This window comes from Boleophthalmus pectinirostris, unplaced genomic scaffold, assembly GCF_026225935.1.
Source record: "Boleophthalmus pectinirostris isolate CB_2022bp ecotype Guang Dong unplaced genomic scaffold, ASM2622593v1 HiC_scaffold_15, whole genome shotgun sequence".
In the NCBI taxonomy this organism is placed as follows: Eukaryota; Metazoa; Chordata; class Actinopteri; order Gobiiformes; family Gobiidae; genus Boleophthalmus; species Boleophthalmus pectinirostris.
In genome coordinates, this window is record NW_026571070.1 from 1,917,505 (window position 1) to 1,929,235 (window position 11,731).

At 46.2% G+C, this 11,731-nt stretch overlaps 1 protein-coding gene across 1 annotated transcript in view; it reads right to left on the bottom strand.

Annotated features, from left to right (window-relative positions):
• The window catches only part of LOC110164317 (vasoactive intestinal polypeptide receptor 2-like), a 31,411-nt gene extending 22,245 nt beyond the window's left edge, over positions 1 to 9,166 (bottom strand). The window contains exons 1-3 of the mRNA XM_055151021.1: positions 8,933 to 9,166; positions 654 to 753; positions 473 to 580 (exon numbers count right to left, since the gene is read on the bottom strand). Of these exons, the coding sequence (XP_055006996.1) occupies positions 473 to 580; positions 654 to 753; positions 8,933 to 8,980 (256 nt within the window). The 5' untranslated portion in view covers positions 8,981 to 9,166. The remainder of the gene's footprint in view (positions 1 to 472; positions 581 to 653; positions 754 to 8,932) is intronic.
• Between the last annotated feature and the right edge of the window lie 2,565 nt (positions 9,167 to 11,731).

Sequence of the window (11,731 nt, forward strand, 5' to 3'; positions counted from 1 at the left end):
ACCAACGAAAAAAACAACGAAAACCAAAGAAAACCAACGAAAAAACCAACGAAAAACAACCCAACTAAGAGTTTCGGTGACTCCAACGCTCCATTCTCCTCCATCTGACACCAGTGTTGTGAAGTAACAGATTACATGTACCAGAGTAATCAGAGTACAAATTATGTGTAACTGTATTCAGTTACAGTTACTGTTTCAGTGAGCAGTAATTGGATTACTTTGTTGAAATAATTGGATTACACTGTGGTATTTTCCTGTTTTCACAATTTGGGCTAAACCCCCCCTCCCTTTTTTTTCTTTTTTCCAGTAATTCCACTCATTGCCGGAAACTAAACCAGGACTAGAACCAGGTCTAAACCAAGACTAAACCAGGTCTAAACCAAGACTAAACCAGGTCTAAACCAAGACTAAACCAGGTCTAAACCAGGATTTAAAACCAGGACTAAAACAGGATGGTGGAAGGGCATCTGACCGTTTTTGCCGAAGAGTCTCTGCAGGGGGGTGGGGCAGGGCAGGGACACCACCTGACCCACAGACGCATTTCTCCAGCACAGTAAGTCCTTCCACTCGCCATGGCAACCTGTCAACAACACACAAGTAGTAGTACTCGTAGTAGTAGTAGTAGTAGTACTTGTATATTGCAGTACTTGTACCTTGTAGTTCTGGTGCTGTGGTCTGTAGTTGAGTCTCACAGTCTTCTCTGTTCTTCTCCAGCTCCCAGTAAAACTGACAGCGAGGAAGCTTACTCCAGACCTGAGAAGAACCGACCACAGAACATCAGAACTCACCACAGACCATCAGAACCAACCACAGACCACCAGAACCCACCACAGACCATCAGAACCCACCACAGACCATCAGAACCCACCACAGAACCACCAGAACCCACCACAGACATCAGAACCCACCACAGACCATCAGAACCCACCACAGAACATCAGAACCCACCACAGACCATCAGAACCCACCACAGACCATCAGAACCAACCACAGACCATCAGAACCCACCACAGACATCAGAACCCACCACAGACCATCAGAACCACCACAGAACCATCAGAACCCACCCACCACAGACCATCAGAACCACCACAGACCATCAGAACCCACCACAGACCACCAGAACCCACCACAGAACATCACAGACCACCATCAGAACCCACACACAACCATCAGAACCACCACAGACCATCAGAACCACTCACCACCACCAGAACCACCACCATCAGAACCCACCACAGAACATCAGAACCCACCACAGACCATCAGAACCACCACAGAACCACACAGAACCCACCACAGAACCATCAGAACCACCACAGAACCATCAGAAACCCACCACAGAACCAACCAGAACCCACCACAGACCATCAGAACCACCACCACAGACATCAGAACCCACCACACATCAACACCACAGAACCCACCACAGACCATCAGACCACAGAACCCACCACAGCATCAGAACCCACCACAGAACCCACCACAACCATCAGAACCCACCACAGACCATCAGAACCCACCACAGACCCACACATCACAGATCAGAACCCACCACAGACACATCAGAACCACACCACAGACACCAGAACCCACCACAGACCACAGAACATCAGAACCCACCACAGACCATCAGAACCCACCACCACAGCACCCACCCAGAAACCACACCACAGAACATCCACCACAGACCATCAGAACCCACCACAGAACCATCAGAAACCCACCACAGAACCATCAGAACCCACCACAGACCATCACAGAACACACCACAGCAGACATCAGAACCCACCATCAGAACACACACCATCAGAACCCACCACAGACCATCAGAACCCACCACAGACCACCAGAACCCACCACAGAACATCACAGACCATCAGAACTCACCACAGAACATCAGAACTCACCACAGACCATCAGAACCATCACCCACCACAGAACCACCAGAACCCACCACACCATCAGAACCCACCACAGACCATCAGAACCACCACAGAACATCAGAACCCACCACAGAACATCAGACACCATCACCACAGACCATCAGAAACCCACCACAGAACATCAGAAACCACACCATCAGAACACCAGAACCATCAGAACCACCACAGACCATCAGAGACCCACCACAGAACCATCAGAACCCACCACAGAACATCAGAACTCACCACAGAAACATCAGAACATCACACCACAGAACCACCACAGAACCAGAACCCACCACAGACACAGAACATCAGAACCCACCACACACAGACCACCATCACCACAGAACATCAAACACCACCACAGAACATCAGAACAGAACCACCACAGAACATCACAGGACCATCAGAACCACCACAGAACATCAGAACCCACCACACCAGAACCCACCACAGACCACCAGAGACCACACACAGAACACAGAACATCAAACCACAGACCACAGAACCATACAGAACTCACACCACCACAGCACAGAACATCAGAACCCACCACAGAACATCACCACTCACCACAGAACATCAGAACCCACCACAGATTCCAAAACTGTCTCCTGTGAGCTTTAAATCCTGTTCTGAAGTTGTTCTCTGCTCAGAAACAGAGCTGGAGTTGTGTTTGTTTTAAGGTCTATTCATACTAGAGAAGAACATAAGAAGGTTCTTCTTGTTCTTGAGGTGATAAGAACAAAGTTGGTTTGGGCTCTGACATTTAACACTTCAAGATGTTCTCCTGACAAACTGCCCCGGCCCATCGCTCTTCTTTTTGGTGACTCGTTTTTTATCTTTCTCAGACTTGTCTTGGAGAATAATCCAGACTTTTGGTCCTTGTTCTCTCTCTGTGAATGTCTTCGTCGTTCACATGTTTGTAGTTTCTCATCATTTCCTCCAACTGTTTCAATCTGTTTAAAAAATCTCGCTCTGCACCGACGAGGAAACAGAAAAACCACAAACACGCGAAGAACCGACAGAGAGAAGATGTGAGAAGAAACCACGAGATCCGTCCAACAGGAACTGAGCGCGAGAACAAAACTCTGATGATCTTATGAAGAATGAAAAAGCCTCAACTCTTTATTATTATTATTATTATTACTCTTATTATTACTGCGTCTCTCTGTTCCACCTTGTGATGTCATGAAGTGTTGGGCTGGAGAAGATCTGAGCCTGAATCTTCTGTTTGTGATTTAAAGTTTAAAGTTGAGGGGATTTTGTTCACAGAAAAGAAGAAATGAGGAGAAGAATCTGACACAAACACACAACAAACACAACACACAATACAACAAAACACACACAACACACAACACACACACACACAACACACACAATACACACACAAACACACACACACACAACACACACACACACACACACACACAACACAAACACACAACAAACACACACACACACACAACAACACACACCAACACACACAACACACACCAACACACAACAACACACACAACTCACACAACACACACAAACAACACACATCACACACACACAACACACACAACTCACACACACAACCACAAAATACACAACACACACACACACACACAACAATACACACACACACAACACACACACACACACACACACACAACACACACACACACACACACACACACACACACACACACACAACACACAACACACACACAACACACACAACACAACAAACACACACACACAACACACACACAACACAACACACACACACAACACAACACACAACACAACACACACAACACACACACACACAACACACACAAACACACACAACACACACACAAAACACAAACACAACACACACACACACACAACAAACACACACACACACACAACACACAACACACACACACACACAACACACAACACAAACACACAACAAAATACACACACAACACACACACAACACACACAACAAAACACACAACACACACACAAAACACACAACACAACAACACACATACACACAACACAAACACAACCACACACACAATACACACACACAACACACACAACACACACACAACACAAACAACAACACACAACACACACACACAAATCACACACACAACACACAACACACACACAACACAACACACACACACAACACACAACAACACAACAATACACACACACACATACACAACACAACACACACACAACACACACAACACAACAAAACAAAACACACAACAAAATACACACAAACATCCAACCACTGGTTTAGTCCACACACACACCAGTTTAGAACCGGTTTACAGTTTAGTCCTGGTTTAGTCCTGGTTTAGACCTGGTTTAGTCCTGTTAGTCTGGTGGTTTGCTGGTTTAGTCCTGGTCCTTTAGACCTGGTTTATCCTGGTTTTAGCCTGGTTTTAGTCCTGGTTTAGACCTGGTTTAGACCTGGTTTAGACCTGGTTTAGTCCTGGTTTTTAGTCCTGGTTTAGCCTGTTTAGACCTGGTTTATGTCCTGGTTTAGCTGTTAGACCTTTAGTCCTGGTTTAGATCTGGTGTAGACCTGGGTTACTCCTGGTTTAGACCTGGTTTAAAGGACCTGTGCATCAGAGGACTGTGGGAGGGCATCTGACGCACACACTTCTGGGTCGTGGTCTGTGCCCTCCTCGTCGTTTCCCATCATGCCTCGGTGCTGGTACGTTTCCGTGGCGACAAATGTACACAGACGTAAACAAACGAGAGCTGTTTACGTTTCACACATACTCCACTCACTCTACTCCTCCTCTACTCCTCCTTTACTCCTCCTCTTCCTCTACTCCTCCTCTACTCCTCCTCTACTCCTCCTCCTCCTCTACTCCTCCTCTACTACTCCCTCCTAACTCCTCCTCTAACTCCTCCTCTACTCCTCCTCTCTCCTCCCTCCTCCTCTCCTCTCCTCTCTACTCTCCTCTACTCCTCCTCTACTCCTCTACTTCCTCTTACTCCTCCTCCTCTCCTCCCTACTCCTCTACTCCTCCTCCTCCTCTACTCCTCCTCCTACTTCCTCTACTCCTCCTCTCTTCCTCTACTCCTCTACTCCTCCTCTACTCCTCCTCTCCTCCTCCTCCTCTACTCCTCCTCTCCTCCTCTACTCCTCCTCTACTCCTCCTCTTCCTCTACTCCTCCTACTCCTCCTCCCTACTCCTCCTCCTCCTCCTCTACTCCTCCTCCTCTACTCTCCTCCTCTACTCCTCCTCTACTCTACTCCTCTCTCTCCTCCTCTCCTCCTCCTCCTCTCCTCCTCTACTCTCCTCTACTCCTCCTCTCCTCTACTCCTCTCCTCTACTCCTCCTCTCCTCCTCCTCTCCTCTCTCCTCTACTCCTCTCTCCTCTACTCCTCCTTCCTACTCTCCTTCCTCTCCTCCTCTCTACTCCTCCTCTACTCCTCCTCTACTCCTCCTCTTCCTCTACTCCTCCTCTACTCCTCCTCCTCCTCTACTCCTCCTCCTCTTCCTCTACTCCTCCTCTACTCCTCTACTCCTCCTCTACTCCTCCTCTTCCTCTACTCCTCCTCTACTCCTCCTCTACTCCTCCTCCTTTACTCCTCCTCTTCCTCTACTCCTCCTCTACTCCTCCTCTACTCCTCCTCTTCCTCTACTCCTCCTCCTCCTACTCCTCCTCTACTCTCTCCTCCTCTACTCCTCCTCCTCTACTCCTCTATCTTCCTCTACTCCTCTCTTTACTCTCCTCTACTCCTCCTCCTCTATCTACTCCTCCTCCTCTACTCCTCTACTCCTCCTCCTACTCCTCCTCCTCTACTCCTCCTCCTCTACTCCTCCTCCTCTACTCCTCTACTCCTCCCTCCTCCTCTACTCCTCCTTTACTCCTCCTCTACTCCTCCTCTTCCTCTACTCCTCCTCTACTCCTCCTTTACTCCTCCTCTACTCCTCCTCTACTCCTCCTCTACTCATCTTCCTCTACTCCTCCTCTACTCCTCCTCCTTTACTCCTCCTCTACTCCTCCTCCTCCTCTACTCCTCCTCTACTCCTCCTCCTCCTCTACTCCTCCTCTACTCCTCCTCCTCCTCTACTCCTCGTCCTCTGCTTCTCCTCCTTTACTCTGCTCCTCCTCTCTTCTGCCCATCCTCTGCTCCTCTTCTCCTCCTTTGCTTCTCTCCTCCCTCCTCTGCTTCCTCCCTCTCTTCTCTCCTCTTCTCCTCCTTTGCTTCTCTCCTCCTCTGACCCTCTGACCTTCTCCTCTCCTCCTCTGTTCCTTCTCTCTTCCTCAGACCCTTTCCTCTCCTCCTTCTCCTCTCCTCTTCCTCCTCTTCTCCTCCTCTTCTTCCTCCTCCTTCTCTTCTCCTTTGCTTCTCTCCTCCTCTGACCTTCTCCTCTTCTCCTCTGTTCCTTCTCTCTTCCTCTGACCCTTTCCTCTCCTGTTCCTCCTCTGACCTTCTCCTCTCCTCTTCTCCTCCTCTGTTCTGTTTCTTTTCTCCTCGTGGTTCCTTTTTTCAGTCACATGTGGTTGGTTAGTGCACAATTTCAACTAAACCAGGTCTAACCCAGGACTGAACCAGGACTAAACCAGGACTAAACCAGGACTAAACCAGGACTAAACCAAGACTAAACCAGGACTAAACCAGGACTAAACCAGGACTCAACTGAGAATCAATCAGAACTAGACCAGGTCTAAACCAGGACTGCTGCAGAGATGTTTCTGTGATTTGCTGATTCCTCAGACACAGAAATGTTTCAACAAATAGAAAACGTCTGGAAACAAATGAATGAGTCAAAAGAGAAAAGAGAGAAAGACAGAGTCCTGGTTCAGTCCCTGGGTTAGTCCTGGGTTAGTCCTGGTTTAGTCCTGATTTAGTCCTGGTTTGGATCTGGTTTGGATCTGGTTTGGATCTGGTTTGGATCTGGTGGTAGGTTTATTCATCTTTAGTTCATGTTGTTGTTCAGGTTTGACTCGAGTCATGATCAGGTTCAATATTTGTGAATTTATCTTTATGATATTTCACGGAAAAGTTCAGTTTGATCAACAGAGAAAATCTCCTGCCTCATCACACAGGGCGCTTTCTGTCTCTGTGTCTGTCTCTGTGTCTGTCTCTGTGTCTGTCTCTGTGTCTGTCTCTGTGTCTGTCTCTGTGTCTGTCTCTGTGTCTGTCTCTGTGTCTGTCTCTGTCTCTGTCTGTCTCTGTGTCTGTCTCTGTGTCTGTCTCTGTGTCTGTCTCTGTGTCTGTCTCTGTCTCTGTGTCTGTCTCTGTGTCTGTCTCTGTGTCTGTCTCTGTGTCTGTCTCTGTGTCTGTCTCTGTGTCTGTCTCTCTGTCTCTGTGTCTGTCTCTGTGTCTGTCTCTGTGTCTGTCTCTGTGTCTGTCTCTGTGTCTGTCTGTCTGTGTCTGTCTCTGTGTCTGTCTCTGTGTCTGTCTCTGTGTCTGTCTCTGTCTCTCTGTCTCTGTCTGTCTGTCTCTGTGTCTCTGTCTCTGTCTGTCTCTGTCTCTGTGTCTGTGTCTCTGTGTCTGTCTCTGTGTCTGTTTCTGTCTCTGTGTCTGTCTGTTCTGTGTCTGTCTCTGTGTCTCTGTCTGTGTCTGTTTCTGTCTCTGTGTCTGTTTGTGTCTCTTTTGTTGCTTCTTCTTTAGAATGTTATTCTTATCATTTATATTTGTAAGTCTTTATATATGTGGCACTTTCACAGACATTTTCTGTCCCCAAAGACACTTTACACAACATTATTCAGCATTATTCAGCATTATTCAGCATTATTCAGCATTATTCAGCATTCTTCATTCACTCTACACCTGGTGATGGTAAACTACTATTGTAGCCACAGCTGCCCTGGGGCACACTGACAGAGACGCGGCTGCCATGCCTCCGACCACCAACATCACACACACACACCACTTTCATACTAGGCAATGTGTGTGAAGTGTCTTGCCCAAGGACACAATGATCAAATTGCTTGTGTTGAACTGATCTTGACTCAGTCTCTAAACTGTCTCTGTCTCTTTGTTATTTTATTTTATTGTGATGTGTGACTCTTGTGTCTACATCATTTCCCTCGTGGATTAATAAAGTTTGTCTAAGTCGAAGTCAAACACACTTGAAAACTTGATGACATCACGAGGTGGAACAGAGCGTTTGGACTCCAGCTGCAGCTCTGTGTTTGAGGAGGAAACTCCAGAAGAACACGACTTAAACCTTCACAAGACTCACATCTGTGTGACAGAAAAACTTGAATTCATAACTGGTGCTGACACTAAAACTCTATTCTGATACTCAGGAATAAACTCAGTACTGATACTGATACTGATACTTGATACTGATACTGATACTGATACTGATACTGATCCCACGAGGAGAATGCAAAATTTAAAAAAAACTTTTCTTTAGAAAGAATGTGATTTTCCACATTAAATGGGAGAATTTTATTTTCTGCTCCCACATGTTCTGATCCCTGTGTGGTCCAGGACTAAACAAGGACTAAACCAGAACTAAACCTGGTCTAAACCAGGACTAAACCTGGATTGAACCAGGTCTAAACCAGAACTAAACCTGGACTGAACCAGGTCTAAACCTGGACTAAACCAGGACTAAACCAGAACTAAACCTGGACTGAACCAGGTCTAAACCTGGACTAAACCAGGACTAAACCAGGTCTAAACCAGGTCTAAACCAGGTCTAAACCAGGTCTAAACCAGGTCTAAACCAGGTCTGTGTGTGTTCTTGTCTCTGTCTCTCGTTCTGATCCAGCTCCAGTTCTAAACACGTTCAGAAAAGGTTCTGGACGTTTTTAGTATCGACACTTGTGAAAAACGAGGATCTGGTTTGGATCCTGGTTCCAGAATCGACCTGGATCTGATTTTAGATTCTTCCCACGACAAAACCACAGATTTAACTCAGGTCAATAAAAACAAACAAAAAAACAACAACAAAAAAACACAGATTAAACTCAGGTCAATAAAAAAAAACCCCAAAAAAACAAAACACACAGATTAAAGAGTGACTGACCGTGTGTGTGAGTCCCAGGAAGAGCACGAACCACAGCGGAGTCCTCATCCTGACGCACACGGGCGACAGGTGCAGGGCGACAGGAGAAGAGGCGGCAGGTGAAGAGGCGACAGGTGAAGAGGCGACAGGTGAAGAGGCGACAGGTGAAGAGGGCGACAGGTGAAGAGGCGACAGGTGAAGAGGCAGGAGGGAACGTGTGATCTCCACGTGGACCGAGTCTGAACTGAAGCAAAAACTAACTCTGCTCTGAGAGACGGAGAGAGAGAGAGAGAGAGAGAGGAGGAGGAGAGAGAAAAGAGTAGAAGTGAAGAGAGAGAGAAAGAGGAGGGGCGGTGACCGACAGAGAAGAGGGAGGAGAGAGATAAAAACAGAAAAGATAAATATGACGAGAAGAGAGAGAAAGTGAGTTATGAGAGAGAGAGAGAGAGAGGAGAGAGAGAAAATGAGTGAACGACAGATAAGAGGAGGAGAGAGAAAGAGAAGACAGATAAAGAGAAAGAAATGACAAGCAGTGGGATAAAGAGGGAGGAGAAGAAAAAGAAAAGAGGAGGAAAAGAAGGAGGAGTGGAGACACAATAAGATAGACAGAAAGAGAGAGAGAGAGAAGGGAAGGAGAGAAAGTGAAAGGTAGAGGATAGAGAGGAGAGAAAGGAGGAGAAGAGAGTGGGTGGGAGAGGGAGGTAAAAAGAGAAAGAGATAAAAATGAGGAGTAGAGAGAGAAAGAGAGTTATGAGAGAGAGAAGAGAGAGGGAGAGGAGAGAGAGAAAATGAGTGAAAGAAAAAGAGGAGGAGAAAGAGGAGGAGAGAGTCCAGAGGGAAAGTGAGATACGAGAGAGAGAGAGAGAGAGAGAGAAATGCCGAGTAGAAGGATAAAGAGGGAGGGAGAAGAGGAAAAAGAAAAGGGGAGGAGAGAGAGAGATAGACAGAGAGAGAGAAAGAGAGAATAGAAGGGAAGAAGAGAAAGAGGAGAGAAGAGGAGAAATAACCAGAGACCAAGGATAGAGAAAGGAAAAGAAGAGAGTGAGTGGGAGGAGGGAGATAAAGAGAGAAAAATGAGGAGTAGAGAGAGAGAGTGAGTTATGAGAGAGAGAAGAATGAGTAAACGACAGAGAGGAGGAGGAGAGAGAAAGAGAGGACAGATAAAGAGAAAGAAATGACGAGTTGAGGGATAAAGAGGGAGGAGAGAGAGGGAAAAGAAAAGGGAAGGAGAGAGGAAAGAGGAGTGGAGAGGTAGGTAAGATAGACAGAAGAAGGGGAGAGAGAGGACAGATAAACAGAGAGAAAGGAGAGAAATAGAAAAGAAAGTAGAGAGATACAGAGTGAATAAGAGAGGGAGAATATAGAGAAAGAGAGAAAGATGAGTTATGAGAGAAAGGAGAGAGAAACTGAGAGGGAGGAGAGAGAGAAAATGAGTGAATGACAGAGAAGAGGAGGAGAAGAGAGTCCAGAGGGAAAGTGAGATCGAAGAGAGAGAGAGAGAGAGAGAGAGAGAAAGAGAGGACAGATAAAGAGAGAGAAATGACGAGGAGACGGATAAAGAGGGATAAGAGAGGGAAAAGAAAAGGGAAGGAGAGAGAAGTGGGAGAGGGAGGAGAGAGATAAAAAAAAGGAAAGAGATAAAAAGGAGGAGTAGAGAGAGAGAATGTGAGTTATGAGAGAGAGAGGAGAAGAACAGAAAGGAGAGAGAGGACAGATAAAGAGAGACAAATGACGAGTAGAGGGAAAGAGAGAGAGGGAGAAGAGCGAAGGAAAGAGGAAAGAGGAGTGGAGAGGTAGTCAGATAGACAAAGAGAGAGAGAGTGAGAGAAGAAGGGAAGGAGAGAAAAGGTGGAGAAAAAGTGAAAGGAAGAGGAGAGATAAACGGAGAGTAAGGAGAGAGAGAGAGAGAGGAGAGAAATGAGGAGAAGAGAGTGAGTGGGAGAGGGAGGAGAGAGATAAAGAGAGATAAATGACGAGTAGAGGGATAGAGAGGGAGGGGGAAGAGAGAAGGAGAAGAGGGAAGAGGAGTGGAGAGGTAGTAACACAGACCAGATAAAGAGAGAGAGAGAGAGAGAAGTGAAGGAGAGAAAGTGAAAGGCAGAGGAGAGAGAAAAACAAAGAGAACGAGAGAGAGAGTGAGTGGGAGAGGTTGGATAGACAGATAAAGGAGGAGTAGAGGGGGAAAGTGAGAGAGTGATGGAGGGATGGAGGTGTTACTCTGTTTGTCCTCCTCCTCTTCCTCCTCTTCCTTGTGTCGACTCCCTCTGCTGGACACTGGAGCTCACTGCACAATCATCACAAACATCTTTTTTTCTTTTTTGTTTCTCTGATCTGTTCTTCCCTCACTTCATCTCTCTTTTTATTTCAAGTTTTGATTTGTTTGTTTTGTGATTTTGGTGTATTTCTTTTTCTGTAAAAACCCTTTGAATGATTTTGTGTAAGAATTGTTCTGTACAAATAAACTTTTCCTTCAGACCCGGACGTGTTTGGGTCGTGCAAAAATATCAAAATATCGTATCGTTTAATGTACAGTTACATCGATATCGCGAGCTGCTGTATCGATAAATCGCCAAGAGGATTTTTTAGTATATTTTACAAAATGATTTAGTTGGAGCTGCAGTTTTGTTCGGAGTCCAGACGTCCCTGTTTCCACGGGACAGTTACAGTTTTGAGTCTGTGTTTCTGTCCCTGCAGATTTACACAAAACCACTGATTTGTCTCAGTTTTATATAAGAAATGTCCCAGTGTCTCTGTTTTTGACCAAACTGATGATGACAACAGTAAAAAGAAACATAAACTGTGATTTGTTTGGGTAAAATA